Source organism: Lepisosteus oculatus, chromosome 21 (genome assembly GCF_040954835.1).
Source record: "Lepisosteus oculatus isolate fLepOcu1 chromosome 21, fLepOcu1.hap2, whole genome shotgun sequence".
Classification (NCBI taxonomy): Eukaryota; Metazoa; Chordata; class Actinopteri; order Semionotiformes; family Lepisosteidae; genus Lepisosteus; species Lepisosteus oculatus.
Genome location: NC_090716.1, coordinates 1,732,225 through 1,749,818, shown reverse-complemented (window position 1 = coordinate 1,749,818; position 17,594 = coordinate 1,732,225). Strand labels below are relative to the sequence as shown.

Here is a 17,594-nt window from a genome sequence, read left to right as displayed (position 1 = left end):
TTGTGATGGTTGTGGTTGTGGTGGGAGGGGTTGTGATAGGAGTGGTTGTACTGGGTGTGGTTGTGATTGGAGTGGTTGTTGTTGGAGTGGTTGTTATGGGAGTCGTTGTGGTGGGAGTTACTGTGCTCTGTGTGGTTGTGATGGGGGTTGTTGTGCTGGGAGGGGTTGTGATAGGAGTGGTTGTGGTGGGAGGGGTTGTGATAGGAGTGGTTGTGCTGGGTGTGGTAGTGATAGGAGTGGTTGTGCTGGGAGGGGTTGTGATAGGAGTGGTTGTGGTGGGAGGGGTTGTGATAGGAGTGGTTGTACGGGGTGTGGTTGTGATAGGAGTGGTTGTTGTTGGAGTGGTTGTTGTGGGAGTAGTTGTGGTGGGTGTTACTGTGCTCGGTGTGGTTGTGATGGGGGTTGTTGTGCTGGGAGGGGTTGTGATAGGAGTGGTTGTGGTGGGAGGGGTTGTGATAGGAGTGGTTGTGGTGGGAGGGGTTGTGATGGGAGTGGTTGTGGTGGGAGGGGTTGTGATGGGAGTGGTTGTGCTGGGAGGGGTTGTGATAGGAGTGGTTGTAGTGGGAGGGGTTGTGATGGTTGTGGTTGTGATGGGAGGGGTTGTGATAGGAGTGGTTTTACTGGGTGTGGTTGTGATTAGAGTGGTTGTTATGGGAGTCGTTGTGGTGGGAGTTACTGTGCTCTGTGTGGTTGTGATGGGGGTTGTTGTGCTGGGAGGGGTTGTGGTGGGAGGGGTTGTGATAGGAGTGGTTGTGCTGGGAGGTGTTGTGATAGGAGTGGTTGTACTGGGTGTGGTTGTGATGGGAGTGGTTGTTGTTGGAGTGGTTGTGCTGGGAGGGGTTGTGATAGGAGTGGTTGGCTCTGTCGTTGTCTCACATTGATACTCATCACAGCACAGAACCCTCACCTGGTAGTTATAGCACAATGGGACCATGCCTGACTGGTCTTCATTTTTACATATAAGTCCTTTCGCAACATCACATTGCACAATCTGACCCACATCGTCTATGGCCTTATCTGGGTACTTCTCTGCTCTGCACTCAATTTTTCTTGGTTTTTCGCATATTTTTCCACCATGTTTCCTTATGTTGTCATACGTTTCAGAGTCCCCTCCTGGGGTTCCAAGTGTGGGGAAAGTGGTGTCGTACCACTGGGACCATTTACATGGGCGCCGGCAGGTGGTTGGTGAGCTGGTGGAGATGGTTGTGGGAAGTGAAGTTGATGTGCTAGGGGGCTGTGTTCCTCTGGATGTTGTGGAAACAACAGTGGATGATGACGGAGGTGGTCGCGTTGTTACTGTTGCAGTGCTGGTACGTTCCGTGGAGCTTGGTGCTGAGGATGTTGAAGGAGAAGATTTTGTTGACGGGGCTGATGTTGTTTCTTCAGGTGTTGTCTTTGGGGTTGTTGTTTTCTTTGGTGTTGTACTGGAAGACGTTATCGGCGGTACACTTGTTGTTCCACAAGGCACAACACGACAGCAAAACACTCTGATGGCGTAATTCAAGCACACAGTGGGATTTTCCTTGTTGTTGCATTTAAGTCCGAAAGATCTGTTGCAATGTACTGTTTGCTCTAGGTCTCCTAGAGGAGTGCTGGGGTAATCCTGGGCCCTGCACTGAATTTCAATTGGGTGAGCGCACACTGAATGTCCTTTAGCTCGGATGTTATCATATGTCTCATGATCTCCTTCATTGTCTTTAGTTGGGGAGCTGATGTCATACCAGACTGACCACTGGCACACTTCTTCCACACAGCTGGTGGTCCCTGGAGTGCTTGATGATAGAGAGGTCTCACCTACAATAGAAGACAATATTGAATAGTTTCAGGCTGGGAAACAGATGATGGGGATACTACAGCTGGAATTGTGTTTTCATTAGTCCATTTCCAATTGCCCAAGATGTTCACTGTTTCAAAGCAGCGCACTGCATGTACAAATGTTTTTCCTTTTTCAAATATTAAGTTTTTGAATTAATAGGAATAGATTTGGAGAACTAGAAATTCACATTCAGTATTTTTGCTTAAATATACATAGTGTGTGTGCATGGAGAGAAGGAGATAGATAGAAAGGCAGAATTACATTCCAATAAAACCTACTGGTAGTCTTTGGCGATGGTGTTGTGAAGTTGAAGATTGTTGTCGTTGGCTCTGGGGTGGTTATTGTTGTAGCAGGAGTAGTACAGTGATACATGTCCCTGTGGATTGTGCCATTTTCTCCACACACGGCAGTAATGCAGCTTCCAAGCCCATCTGTGGTGTTGTAGATTGTTGTGCCGTATGGGTACTTGTTTCCTTGGTATGTGCAGTAACAAGCTGTAGGCACAGGCAGGTCAGTTTGCATGCTGTTAACACCCATTTGTTGTGAACTGAAACTACTGCAGTATTAGTTAGATAATAGAAACAGTTTTGCATACTGTACCGTGAACGTTGTAGCTGCACTGCACTCCCGTGGATTTACAATAACTAAAGGACAGAAAGTAAGGTTTAGTGTTTTCGACCTTCATACATTTGGTCAGCTCTTCATACGAGAAGTGTTATAGTGCTGGTTCTGGTATTGTATGAAACAGAAAATGTACCATGTCTGGCAGTTCTCAGCGGAGGGAACCTCTTCTCCGCTTTTATAATGAATCCCGTCACCATCGAAGCAGCCACAGCTCTCCCTCTGCACACACTTCATCGAGTCCTCATCAAAATAGGGCTGCTCAGGAGGGCATTTTGGATAGCAGCCTGGATAAAAAACATACAGTATTTGTTGTATTATTTTCTTTCTTTAAATGTAATTCATGTAGTACGCACAACTCTGAGCATACAGAGCGATGAATTCTATCATAAAACGTATGAACTGTAGAATTTTAGAATATGAGACAAAATCTCGGTGTGGCCAGTTTTTCTATTTATACAGAATGAAATAAAAAGAAATTGACAGAAAATACGCACAAAAACTAATGAACACTCAATAAAATTGTGATACATAAACAGCGTTTAAGCTCTTTATATTATTCTTGCACATTGCTATGAATTTTAAGGCTTCTAGCAGTCACTAAAAATTGAGATGTCTTTAACTACAAAGAATTAGCCGGTGATGGAACACTGATTGTTGAAAACACATTTGCAGTATTTGAAAGCTGAAGTTGAGAGCTTATGATGTGATTACCTCCTTCATGATGCGTCTTCAAGTTTCAAAGAATATGAGCTAGAATTCCTACCTTCCAGGGCTGGGATCTGACTGGAGCATTTCCCTGAGGGGTTCCTGCAGGTCTTCATGCAGGGCGAGCCACAGGGCTTGTAATGCCACTCACACTCTCCAGGGGGGTTGTAGAAGTCACAGAACAGAGCTGGAGAGAGGAATGACAAAATCTCATTTATTTAACATACAGATCCCTTTTCAGCTTTTATGTAGGTGTCATTTCTCTCCTGTCTTCATCACAGAGACTGAGTGTCAGTGTGTTGGTCAGTCATTGTGTCCATCTCTCTCTTTAGGAGACAGTGAGTTAAAGCAGAATTGTGCTTCAGTCTGTGACTCACGGCAGATCTCTGGACTCCTCCAGGCCACACAAACCCCAGCCTCATTACAGGCCTCAGCGTAGGCAGCCACAGCTGTACAGAAGCACTCGCAGTCTCCTCCAGTGTCACAGGCACAGGAGTCCGTCACACAGGCGTCGTAGTATGGAGTGGGGTCCACCTTTAGAGAGAAATATCTTCAATCACCCTTACTCTTCATTACTTTTCCCCTCAGGAAAGCACAGTTCCTGTTGTTTTAGATTCAAATTCCAATCACACTGATAAGCTTGGTGTCTTTCCTGCCCTGATCTTGCCGTGGTGTGTGCATATCTCCAGTGTGATCACAGTACCTGAGAGTGGCAGGCTGTGAACACTCTGCTCTGGATGATGCTGCACTGTCTCTGAGCCCAGGACTTCCTGTAGGGGTTGGAGCTGCATGGGTCCTTTGTGACAACAGCATCAGGACAGCTGGGGGAGACTTTCCAGCTGTTTCCAAACTCCAGTGTATCCACCACAACAGCTTGGCTTCTGGTGGTAAAGTCGTTGTTTTCGTTGCCATCATAGTTTCCACAGAGTCCACAGACAAGGCCCTGAGGAATAAGAGCACAATGCAGAAATCCACATTCTCTCCAGAGCTGGGGCTCCAAGACCCACAAGACCTATAGCAGATCTGTAGCTTTGAAAGTTCGATTAGTATTTATTTATCCTGGGTCACACATATTCCATTACTGCACTAACAGAAACACATTTATCTGTAATATTAACCTTAGTGCAGACATGTTCACTGACCTGGAACTTAGGGTTGAGCTTGATAAACATGCTCGTCTTCTTGTCCCACATGAGGATCAGGCCATTGTTGGCTTCAATCACCAGGTAAATCCCCATGTAGCGGATCTGGTAGGGAACCTCTACGCCTGTACCTCTTTGGATCACCTGGTAGTTTCCTTCAGATAGCTTCAGCTCATTGTTCTGAAAAGAAGAATTAGCATTTAAATGCATTTAAATTCAACATAAGTGCCTGTAATTCTAATGTGTTTTGGTTGAGCTGGATTTCTTTCAAGAAAGAGGGCTGATTGCTCACCCCCAGGAAGAGCTTGATGGCCTTGGAGCAGGTGGTCCCAGTGGTGCCACAGGGGATGTTCTCAGTGATCACCCTGAAGGTGCCGTTTTCATTGTTTTGGCTGCAGTAGTCCTGAACAATTGATAGATAAAAGAACTGATGATCACTTTCTAATCTTAAGAAGAGAGAGTTTGTCTGAATCACCCTGAAATAAATTATTTTTTTATTTTGTGTACATCATGAACACCTTCATACTGTGAGAGCCATTGGAGTTGTACCTTTGAGGAGACTGCATTAAGAAAATATCCCACAGGAAGAATAGGTACAAATACGTGTGACAAATGTATAACCCCAATAAGTGAATTATCCACTGACAATTATGATTTGAGTTCTCTTGTAAAAGTCTCTTTTACTTTATTTTGAAATGTACCTGAATGAGGGTGTATTCACAGTCTCCACTGAAGCTGAATCTCTTCCCATCAAAAGTGATGTAATGTCCATCTCCATAGATGGCACAGGTGCCTTGACATTGGTTACTGGTACACTGCCACCTTCTATTTTTGCAAGTACTGAAGTGATACAAATGAACAGCAAAAAGCAGTGAATGTTTAGGTTTAATTTCAAATATAATTTTTCAGACCTTTTTCACTATTATAAGCTTACAGTTATAGTAGTGCATAACTTAGATATTGAAACACGTATAGTGTAATGAGTTCATTTACCAGGTATTGCAGTCCACTCTGATCTTGTCCCCAGGCTGATACGAAGCTCCATTGTGCATACAAGGACAAAGGTCCTCTTTCACACAGCCCCCTTTCCCATCAGAAACTAGACCTTGTGGGCACATACAGCCTGATGTGCACTCTGTGCTGATCTGTTAAGAGAAATGTGCCATAATTTTAACCAGGTTTAGCATGAATTTATCCCAGAAGAATTGTCTGGCATTACAAAAGTTAGATGTGTCCTTTAATCTTTTGGAAAGCCTCCCCCATGTTTTCCATGCGAACTGTAAAGATGTCTGGGTTTAGGACACCAAACACTGTGCAGATTGCTACAGCTCTCGTTGTTTAGAATTAAGATGTCCAGGTTCACTTACACAATCCATATCCAGTGTTTGACAGCTCTTCTGACATTCTGATCCCTTGGCTCCAGCCCCAGCTTTAGTGCAGTCGAAAAAGATCATTGGTTCCTTGCAGGCTGTAAATGAAAAGCAAGGAAACATTTTCTATTTTTGCATTTCACCTTTTGTAAGAAAAATAAAGTATTTTGTTACTTTGTATATCAAAACCTTCAAAGATTTTTTAGTCAGTAGTTAATTCAACAGCACTTCACAGATGTACTTAAGCTTGTGAGAATGTATCTTTACTGTTTTATTTCTGCAGGACCTATCCAGACCTAGACCAACATGTCTTTTACTGTGAAACCTATTGACAAGAATAGACAAGTGTGTCCATCATATGTTTGTTTTGAAGGTACCAGTTAAAGTCATTTAACCACTCACTTGGATTATTCCACAATCCATCTCTGTGGTTTTGGGGACTGTTGTTAGGCATGCCAAGATTGAACAATTATTGAATTATTTTTTGAAAAATACTTTTTGAAAAACATTTCAGTTAATATGCCTCTCATATCTGAAATCACATTTTCACATAACTTAAAAATGTGTTAAGCAAAAACAGAAAAAAAACATGCATGTTTTTCAGAAAAGAGTGTAAGAGAAAGGCAGTCTCACTAGGATTCGGCTCTGGACGTCCAATACAGTTCAGTTCCCCTTGTTTGCAAGTGCTGGAAAAGGAAAGAAAAGAATTTGGAAATGCATGAAAAGACCACAGCACAGCACACTCTGGTGCTCTCCTGATCCCTGCAGCTGGCCCTTCTGTCTCCCACGAAGAGATATTCACACCAACTAGACATCCCCGAACCCTGATATTTCTGTGGTAAGATTCTTCCTACCAACTTAGCACTGTCCTTGGTGAAGAATATGCACAAGGCAGCATGAAGCCAGAAATCCTGAAATGTGTTTCATCTATAATAGTATAGTGACAAGAGAGAAAAGCTCCTTACCAAATTGCACCATCCTTCCTGATGACCTCTCCAGCTGGCACCACTGTGCCCTTGTTGTAGCAGGGGCACTGTGAAGCTGGCACACATTTGCCCTCCTCGTCCATGTAGGTCCCCTTGGCACAGCCACAGCCGTCCACAGGCACAAACTGGACGCTACAGGTGGGGTCAGGCTGGCTGAGGGAGCGGCAGGTGCGATTACAGCTGGTCATGCTGTAGCCAAAGACCAGAGTCCTGGGGCAGGTGCTGGAGTATTTGGCTGAAGGAAGGGAGAACCAGGGTTTCAGTCACAGGAACACTCCCCCCAGGTGTCTGAACTTCCTGCCCTGAAAGCTCCCAGGTCCCTGGCTATTGCAGACACTTACTGCAGACACTGGCTCTCCAGCCGTCCAGCTGCACCCCCTTAGCAGCACAGGCACGGACGTACGAGGAGATGCCAGCACACATACAGTCCTCACTCTTCTCACAGTTACAGCTGTCGTACATGCAGTTCTGGGGGCACAGGAGCAGAGGGTGTGCTCTCGGTTATTCAAGAGTAATTGAAATGCTACTACTTCTCAGAAAAACAGAAGCCAATTCATAAGCTCGAAATTCATTTTTGTTTTTGTCTGTATTGCAAGTTTTTATGTTGGAATTTGAAAATCAAACATTCAAACATTAAAGTAAACATCAACACCCCATTATATATGTACGACTACTACAAAGTAGTGTTGGTGTACAGACAGACACAAGAAACAAAATGACAGGAACAACAATCTACATATTTACATAGAAGTTCGAGTGTTGAGTAATGGCTACAGGTATGAATGAGAACTTCAGTCTGTTGATTCTGCAGTTGGGGAGTCGTTATCTGGGTTCTGATGGGTGTAACTGGAAATTTCTGATCAAGAAATTTGATCAGAGACAGAGTTATGCAAAACATGTCTCTGATAGATGGAGATGAGGATAGGAAGATCAACACCAATGACCTTGTGAGATATTTTCACAAGACTGCCCAGTTTGTTCTTGCCTCTCAGATTCAGGATATAGTGTCTTCATATGAGTGTGATAGATTTTACAAAGGTTTCAGTTTTTAAGTTTAAAAGAAACGTACTGTTTTGTAGATATCTGGGCTAATCACAGCATGGCACGCAGCAAACACTCCTTGAGGATCTGACAGCATGGAGCACCAGTGCTGGGCGTACTTCTCTGTGAAGAGAGAGAAAGGTGGGGTAAGTACAGGCACCTTTTCTCATTTACAAAAGGCAAGGTGCAAGTAACGTCTTTTGCCCTTCATAAACAAGAACATTTCCTGTGACTGTTGCTTCCCAGCTCCACAAGCCTACAGAATGTCAGCCAGGATTTGCAGGTCAGACTCAGTAACACTGAAACCCTGCTGGAGTGGTGGCCAGTCTTACCGTTCTCCACACTCAGACTGCAGGGATTTTCATAGCTGGTCGTCACAGCTGGACAACTCGCTGTGGTCTTCCAGGTGTTGGCAAAAGCTACGGCTGTTCCTTCCACTATTCCACTGTTGGTCTTAAAATCATCCGCTTGGACATCGTTAAAGTTTCCACAAAGACCTGTAAAGAGGTTAATAAACCAGTTTTACTCATAATCGGATTTCTAGCACTGGGCATTCAGTGATTAAATTAAGTGTTGTCCGGGATCTCTCTGAAGACATGATGAAGCTCAGAACGTACCGCATGTCTGTCCCTTGTTGGAGGAGCTGACGGTGATGTAGACCTGCATGACCGGAGTGAGCTGTACCTGTAGCTGGAGCCCCAAGGAGGCTTGGACAATGATGTAGAATGTGGAGGGTCTGAAGATGACGACATCCGCTGCAATCGCAAATATCATATTACATAGATAGATACTTCATTGATCCCGTAAATTGCAGTAAAGCAGCAGCTTAACACAAACAGCACAGCAACAGTGTAATGAAATTATATAATAATATAACAATACAATACAATACATATACTATAATACAATCAGTACAGTCAGTGAGAAGTGCACTAAGAAGAATTGTGCACAGTCCAAAATATAAAAAGCACAAACCAGAACAGTACAGAAAAAGTTGTACTGCACATTATAAATATAAATATAAATATATTGCACACGTCCCTGGCATATATTGCAGAAAAACAGTTGTAAATGAAAGAGCCAGATGTAGCAGAGTTTACTGTTTAGTCCAGAAACAGGTCAATGTCAGTGTTGCCCCTGCTCAGACACACAGTGGATGAGTTTTACAGTCTGATGGCAGAAGGCAAGAATGACCTCCTGTAGCGCTCCCTGTCACACCCCGGGTGGATCAGTCTATTGCTGAACGTGCTCTTCATTCTCACAGCATGTCATAGAGGGGATGGGAGATGTTGTCCATGATGGCCTCTAGTTTGGACACCACTCTCCTCTCAGCCACTACCTCCAGGGGGTTCAGGTCAGACCCAATGACAGAGCTTGCTCTTCTGATGAGTTTGTTCAGCCTGTTAGCATCCTCTGCTCTATACCCAGAGCCCCAGCATACTAGCGCTCACCACAACCGACTTATAGAATATATGTAGCATCTTACTACACACATTGAAGGACCTGAGCCTCCTCAAGAAGTAAGTTTGGCTCTAACCCTTCTTGTAGATGGCCTCGGTGTTCTTAGACCATTCCAGTCTATCGTCAATGTGCACTCCCAGGTACTTGTATGAGTCCTCTATCTCCATGCCTCTCCCATGGATGTAGACAGGAGTAGGTTGGACCCTTTTCCTCCTGAAATCTATCACCAGCTCCTTCGTCTTTGCCACATTCAATTGCAGGTGGTTCTCCCCACACCACTCGACAAAGCTGCTGACCAGTCCTCTGTACTCTTCCTCCTGCCCACCCTTGATACATCCCACAATTGCAGAGTCGTCTGAGAACTTCTGCAGGTGGCACGACTTTGAGTTGTATTTAAAGTCCGAAGTTTAGAGGGTGAAGAGGAACGGAGAAAGAACTGTCCCCCGAGGAGCCCCTGTGTTACTCACTACCTGTTCAGACACACAGTTCTGAAGTCTCACAGACTGTGGTCTGCCTGTCAGATTGTCTGTGATCCATGAGATCATGGAGGCACCCACTTGCATCTCCTCCAGCTTCCTCCCTAGCAGTAAGGGCTGGATAGTATTGAAGGCACTGGAGAAGTCGAAAAACGTAATACTCACAGTGTTGCCAGCCTTGTCCAGGCTAATAGAAACTATTTATTGTGATAATGAATTTTCATTCAATATATTGGGTAGAATAAGAGTGTAAATGAGCTGACCTGTAGAGAGTGGGAGCTGAGAAAGGATGCCATTCACAAACACACTTCCACAGGGCTTGATGCTGATCACCTGTGGAATATACACGTAGAGGAGATATTGAACATTTTATTACCCCTCTAAATCAAAGGGGAACTGCAGTCCCAGTTTCTCAGACCAGTAATTGGATCTCAGTAACAAAATAAATTAAAAGAGAAAATGTACAAAGTTGTAATTAAGCACAAAATGTTGTTGCAGCCCCCTGGCGAGACCAAGAGTTCCCACAATCTGTGACGTGAGGCTGCCCTTCCTGCTCACTAGTTCTTGTAATAAATATAGTAATATGATGTACAAGCGAATAAGTATAGGTTGTGCAGCAGACTTTTCACTGCAGAATCTGCATGATTTTCTTAGTAATTTTGGTTTGTTACCTGGTTACAGGCTTGCTTGGAGATGAGAAATTACAATACGTATTTGAATAGTTTCGTTATTACCTAACCTTGCTCTCTCAACAATGTGCCAAACATGCACTGGTGGTACTTACTGTATTCCCAAGCTGGGTTCTGGGACACCAAAAGCTAACAGTAGTACCTGAGACAATTCCTAGACCACAGTGGCAGGTTGCTCCCACCCAGGAAAGAGCAGCATAGATTGTCTTTTTCAGTGTGGTGCATGAAGGACGCTCAAAGGTAACTTACAGTTTGTCCTGCTGAGATGGCCAGGGTCACAGCTTTCAAGCAGGTCTCAGTGTCTGTTAATCCACACTTGACAATGTCACCCAAGACTGTGAACTGACTGTCATTGCATTGCTAAGGAAAATGAACAGAATAAGAAACGTGACGGTTTAATTGTTTGAGATGCTTTGAGAACACTTCACACTAGTAGAAACAGGTCCACATTCACAGCATCAGAAGATTTAGTGTGCTTGGTTTCTTGAAGTTTCCTTTAAATCCCTTTCCAGATATTCTTAAAATGGGCAATGTACTTATCGCTGCAATTGCTTTGAACTGTAGAGGTGATAGACTGGCGGTGTGTGTGAGCTCAGACCTTGGCCAGAGTGTAGGAGCAGTCTCCGTGGAAGGTGAAGGGCTTCCCGTCGAAAGTGGTGATGTGGGAGCCTCCCTCTACAGAGCAGGTTCTAGGACAGTCCAGGTCCTGGCAGCTCCACTGTCCCCCGACACAGGTGCTGCACGGAACAGCATTTACAGTCATTTACAGACATCTTTGTTTCTTATGCCAAAGCTTTACTTGCTGATAATTTTGGTTCTCCAGTATTTTTATTTTTTTATTTTTCATTAATTTGTTGTATAGTCCTTCTGAAACACATTTATAAACAATTTTGTTTGCATAATAACATTTTATTTAAGCACAGAAATCTGTTGGCAGGTCTTGAGAGTATAATCTGAAAGGTCAGTAAATTCACACGGTTTGGTATACAGAATGAAAGCAGGCACAAAGGCACAGTTTACCAGCGACTGCAGCTGCTGGAGTAGGATTCCCCAGGTGTGTAAGTCTGTCCGTTGTGGCTGCAGGAGCACTTCTGAACTGGGATGCAGCCACTCTGAGTGATGTCATCAAAAACAGTGTCTTTTTGGAGAGGAAAGTTTTTAAGTCAGATATTACACTTCATATTACTAGATACTAAATTACAAACAAAGAATTACTCCTTTTCCTGTTAAAAATGTCTCTTTCAAAAAACCAGGTGTGAGGTACAATTAACCAAGTTCAGTACTTTACAAGCCAGGCTACACTGCAGATTGACTGATATGGACAATCTTTAAAGCCAGTGAATGCAGTGGCTACCTGGGGGGCAGAAGCAGCCGTCTGTACAGTGGTCTTCACACAGCTGTCCTCTCTCTGGGTTAGAGCAGGTGTCAGCACAGGGAATCCCACACTCCTGGTGCTCCATGTTGAAAGGGCACTTCTTAGCTGCAGAGCACACAAAGCTGAAGTCATGAGTCTGAAATGCCTGTCGTCTTGTTTTGCCTATTATTCTCCTGAGGAGCGTTATATGACTATGTCTCCTGTACACGTCGGACACAAGAGGTTTAAAAGCCGTATAGATCAATGGGAGCTCGGCAGCAGGGTGGTAAACGTACAGCAGAACTCGGCAGTCCTCCATTGCTTGGGCTTCCCTCCAGCGTGCACACACTGGCGTGAGTATTCTGAAAGAGTGTTGCAGAGGCAGAAGGCACTGGTGCTGTTGCCACAGTAACACATGTCCTTGACGCAGGACTGGACAAAGGAGTCAATCGAGATCAGGCCCTTGCAGCTGCTAAACGCAGGACTGGACAGAAGCTGCTCACATATCGGTGTCTGTAGAGGGAAAGTTTACTGTTAGAAGCATAAGAGTAACCCTCAGTCACAGAAGAGCACAATAACAAGGATCTGAGCTGAGTCAATTTACATGGTTCCATTGGTATTGTTAATTGCTAATCAGTGCTGGAGCTTCCTTAGTACTACTTGCTATTAAAGCTTGAATAATATTTTCGGTAATGGTAATAGAGTCTGAAATTGTCTTAGAAGAGAGGATATATGGTTTGTGCTTCACAGTTTTACATAATATAATGAAAACAATATCAAGAGTGTGATCAAATGTAGTCTGATTAAGGAAATACAGAACTTGTTATAAATCAAAGAGGGCAAAAAAGACAGTTACCAGGTCTGAGCATTTGTCATCAGATGCTGGTGTGGGTTCAACACAGGTTTCTGTTGGGCCATCCATTTTCCAGAAGTTTCCATAGTCGTATAGAGATACTTTCATGCCTTGAAAAAGCAAGATTACTGAGTTGAGGTCCTGCTCTGTACTTTACTGCAGTGATTGTAATGTTCTTTGCAACATCTCTTACTGTACGTTGTCACTGGCAGTTCTAGACCTTTGAATGTGAAGGGGATGGGTGGCTAGATCTAGGGGCTGTGACAGAGCCTGACTGGCAGTAACCTCCCTAGCTGCCCTTCTAATACCCGCTTACCATTTTGAATGAACTCATTATAGAGCTGGACCCCATTGAAGTCCCCACACAGCCCACAGGTCTGGTTTCGGTATTTTTCATCCACTTCCACCTAGACAGTGAAATGAAAACTCCTCAGTATTTGAAAATAGTAAATGGTATACAGTTAATTAACTTTGTAGGAATTTAAAAAAGAATTGTACAAAATAATCATAGCAGTATTGTAGTTACAATGAAAATCCTGCTTCCAATGACATTATGGAGATGGGGTGAGTGTTCTGGACCATAAACTAAAGATACTTGGCTAACTGTAGTTCTGAGGCATATCTGTTCCTCAGGCCCTGCAGGTTTGTGTCGTACTGTTGTCTCTATATACATAAAAATGAACATTGTTGATCATTGGAGGAGGCTCTTGGCTTGTTTTTCCCAGGATGGTTGTTGAATTATTGACTTAAGAAAGGTGTTCCCCTGCTTGTACCTTTTTTCAATGATTTTAAAGAGACAAAAGAGTTTCCTTGGTTAAAGTAAACTATAACAGATTCTCTCAAATTGTTCACCTAAGTTTTGACCCCAAATATCTAATTGTTTTTTACTTAGACTTTTACAATAGAAATATAAAGTAAGCTATGCAAAGTTTAAATTGAGGGAAATTATGTTTAAACGTTACAATGCACTAGTTAGCCCTTGATATAAACACTGTGTCTCGTTTTGGTACCATACCTTAGAAAGAGTTCAACGAAGAGAAATCAGAATGATTTGTCATTTCAAGAGATTGTAATAGTTTAAGTGAACTAAATGCATTCAGTCTGGAACAAATGAGATTGGGAGAGATTTGATTTAAGTCTATAAGCTCCCAAGGGGTAGAGACAGAGACAGACCTGGAGACAAGGACATGATCTGACACAATTTGAAACTAGAAAGGAATTTATCCAGGCTGGAGAATGGGTAAACCTTCTTTAGATTTATGGGTATCTGAAACAGCCTTTCCTGCCAGGTACTGTAGCACTGTGTGTACTGTGACACCTAAGCTCTTAGTTATTTTACAGAATGGCTGGATGAAATGTTAGATTCACTAAATTATTAAACTTCTTGTCTAAAAACAATTCTTGTTTGCAAAAAGAAAAAAAGCAAGCTTGAAAAATCATACCAAGAAAGCATCTTCCTCATTCCACATGGCAACGAGACCCAGCTTGGCAGTGACCTTGATATAGGAGGAGCTCTTCTCAATGAGAACACCAGACTGGCTGAATGGCAGGGGGACTCTGAAAGAGGTGGAAGTCATGGTCTGATCAGAGTTTGTTACATTGTGGGTAGCTACAGGGTCAGGGTGGCCCTTATACAATCAGCGTTAAATTCCCCGACAAACAAAGCAGTCAAAAAGTTCCCTGAACTTTCTGACTGCTTTGTTTCATGTAAAACACTTACCTGTATATGTCAGTAAACATTTGGAAAAATAAAACTAGTAGCAGAAAAGATTTCCAAGATTTATGATTCTTTCATAATTAACCCCTAAGAAGCTTTCAGAGCTTAAGGCTTATTGTCTGAAACTTTGAGCTGAACGGGTTTGCAATTTTAACATCACTGTGACAAAGAACTCACGTCTCTCCATTGACGATGATGGAGTCCTTGGAGAATTCCACCACTGTCCCGTCCAGCTTCAAGGTGATCTTGCTGATGGCAGGCAGCTTGTCCACCACCTGGCGCCTCAGCTGGATGTTGAAATCCTCATACGTGCTCTTGCAGTGGGAGGTCAGGATGTAGTTGCAGGTGGACGGCAACTGGAAAACGTCCCCATCGAAGGTCTTGAAGTGGTAGTTACCCCATGTGCTGCAGACCTGGCCATTGTGCGCTGGGCTCACGCCTTGGGCAAGAAAGACTAGGGATGTCAAGCAGTATTCATCATCCAGGATTGCACTATTAAACAGTGCACTTTGAACTGTTCATCTGGGTGTCCATTTATCAATGCCAGTAAATGCACTGTGTAGACCTTACCTCCTATTGTTGTTATCTTGGTCATTGAAGGGATAATTGTAACCTTTTTACCAGGAATAGGCGGGCCATCTGACAAATTAAAAATACAAATTAGCCAAATTAATAGGAAAAGTTTATTATTTATCATCTGTGTGGCATGTATTTATCATGTATTTGTCATGATAATATCTGTAGAATGTCTCTCAATCAAACAGGCAGAAACCGTTTCTCATCTTAGAGTTTTAACATCAGGGGAAACCATTTAAATACTTCTTAAAGAAATGTAGTATTTTCAGTTTCAATGAGAAAATTCTATGACATATTAACCGTATTCTTCTATGTCTCTCTTTTCTTTCAATTATTTTCTTTTGCAAGGTGTTGAAATTAAAGTGTCCTTGAAGTTCAGGTGTTTGGTGAATTACCTGTGGGACCACCATAGTCATAGTCTTCAGTCTGTTGCTGAGTTTGTTGCTGACTGCCTGTGTAGAGAGTTTTGAATGGATGCTTCCTGAACTGTGTTCAGGGTGGAATACTGTATGTCCTTAGACTAGTACATTTCAGTGATTAATTAAACACATTATAAGTGAAGTATTATATTAAAAAATATATAGTTTATTTTTAACAAAGCAATGTAAGAGTGATTACATAGACTTCGAGCAATCAGAAGAGTTTATTTTTTCAGGTGCATCAGAGTTAAGTATTAGTCTATGCTTTATCTGTTAGTACTACCCTCCTGTAACGGCCAGTTTTTTTTTGTTGTTGTAATATGTTCTTACAGTATCCTCATTTTAAATGAATCAGGGGCACAAATAGCTTTAAAACTAAAATAGCTAAAAAGTCATTAGGTAGATTTAGAATTCATCACCCTTTTTTCATTTATGACAGATATTTTTCCTATGCTGTGTAATGTAATGATGTAAATGATAATTAAAGTAATTATACATGATTCAGAAAATTAAATTCTATATCAAACTCAAAGCAAATAATAAAACTATTCAATTTTTAATTTTAATATAGTCATCAATATTTTCTGTAATACACTACATTAAAACATCTGCAATTACAGTAAATATTTAAATTATACAGGTCCTGGTTGAAATTCTTAAATGTAAAATGGATTAAAATGACACTGGTACTGAAATTACTGAATATTCAACAATATTTGTATCTGTTTCATACTTAATTAATACATTTAACTTTAAGCAGCTTCATGTCATACATCGACATTGACTGAGGACCTTGTCCTTTTTCACTTACCACATGCTTTTTGTAATGATACAGTATTCCTGATTACTAAGTATAATTAAGTTAATTAATTTATGAAGTTTATTGCACATGTGGTTTTGCCACATTCATATCCAGATGTCATGTTATTCTAAAATGAGCAGCCTTGACAAAGATGCAACACAACTGTGACAAAAACCAACGGCGCAACAGAGCCCGTGGGCACCACCTTGGGTCTGTGATCCTGGACTTTGTCAGGCTTGCTGCAGTTGAGACACACATAAAGCTGGTATGTATACCAAAAATATACACATACTCCATTGTTTAGTGAACAGATTCTTATATGAACATTTTAATGAGTTTTTAAGTCCACAGATATTTCAGTATTAACAAATGAATTGTCAGAAAATTCACAGAAAATACTAATACTAAAGAAAGTACTTAAGAGAAAGATTTTCAACCCTCCTTATTTCTGCTGTGGATTGAATATGTTTCAAAGGCATGAATATTGCCCAGTCAATCAAAGATGTTTCACTGGCTCCCAAAGGAAATTCTGACAAAGATGTATTTTAGATCATGTACAGTCACATTCTTGAAACCCTGCTTGTCAATCAATTAATCATTTGATCAGTTCATACACTATTATCCTGTACTGAGCTCGTATAGTGAAGATGTCTTCTGCCTACCTTTCTGCATAGAGCCATATCCAATGGATATCATCATCCACATCAGCACCCATGTGGACATTCCCCTTCGTGTCCCCATGGTTCCCAGTGGGTCAATCAGATTGTCAGAAGCAGGGTAGTCTCACCTGGGCTCTGGCTCTGGGTTTTATACCACCAAAGTTGAGGAGGGTCTAAATTGTCATAAAAGTCAAACAGGAAGGTGGAGCCGAGAATTGAACCTGACTCTTTTTATTTGACAAATAGGATGCAATTTTAAATATAATTCCTTCCTATTGAAATCAGTTTGCATAGAATAGTGGGAGGAGTCTTGAGACCTTTTGGGCATCTTCCACACCCTGCAAAATGTCTGAAGGGAGACTTCCAGTTATTCCAGTTAAAATGTGAATTCTGTGTTCTTTTAAACATACGAGATCCTGAATCCTGATCTTCTCATGTTGTATACATTCATTCAATTCTCATTGTTTTCTTATGTTTTTTCTTTTGAAAAGTATTCATGATTCTTTACGCTTCTACTTCATTCCTTTTAGCAGTTGATATTGTTAATAATTTATGAAAAAGAAACTCTGAACAGGAAGCTAGAAGGATATTTTAAGCATATTAGCATTAAGACTCCAGTTTTCAAGGTCTTACATACAAAAATAGTTGTACCTGTCCCTTCTCCTCTTTCTTATATGCAGTGATACTTTTGTTTCTCAATTGTAAATTGCTTAAATAAATGTGAGTTAAATTAGACTTATTTAATTACTGAGAAAAAATTGATAACTCCTATGTTACTGTAAACCTTGGTCAAACCTTGGAAAACCATTGGTTTTACTGTTAATATATCATCTAGTGCTTACTTTTCTTAGTCAATGAAGTTTCCAATAAAGACTGCCCATGTTCTATCTTTCTTTGCCTAAGA

The 17,594-nt window shown here is 41.9% G+C and overlaps 1 protein-coding gene across 1 annotated transcript; it reads right to left on the bottom strand.

Moving 5' to 3' along the window:
• Positions 1-1,226: 1,226 nt before the first annotated feature.
• Positions 1,227-16,788, bottom strand: LOC138224461 (mucin-5AC-like). Its single transcript, XM_069181856.1, has 20 exons — positions 16,694-16,788; positions 15,206-15,262; positions 14,805-14,873; positions 14,412-14,673; positions 13,960-14,074; positions 12,793-12,924; positions 10,909-11,028; positions 9,222-9,462; positions 8,302-8,439; positions 8,017-8,181; positions 7,713-7,807; positions 6,985-7,111; positions 6,649-6,878; positions 4,580-4,690; positions 4,288-4,467; positions 3,849-4,088; positions 3,523-3,679; positions 3,204-3,332; positions 1,731-1,794; positions 1,227-1,332 (listed from the first exon to the last, which is right to left on the bottom strand). Exons 1-20 carry the CDS (start codon positions 16,770-16,772, stop codon positions 1,227-1,229), a joined length of 2,817 nt encoding a protein of 938 aa, XP_069037957.1. The 5' UTR covers positions 16,773-16,788.
• Positions 16,789-17,594: the final 806 nt, after the last annotated feature.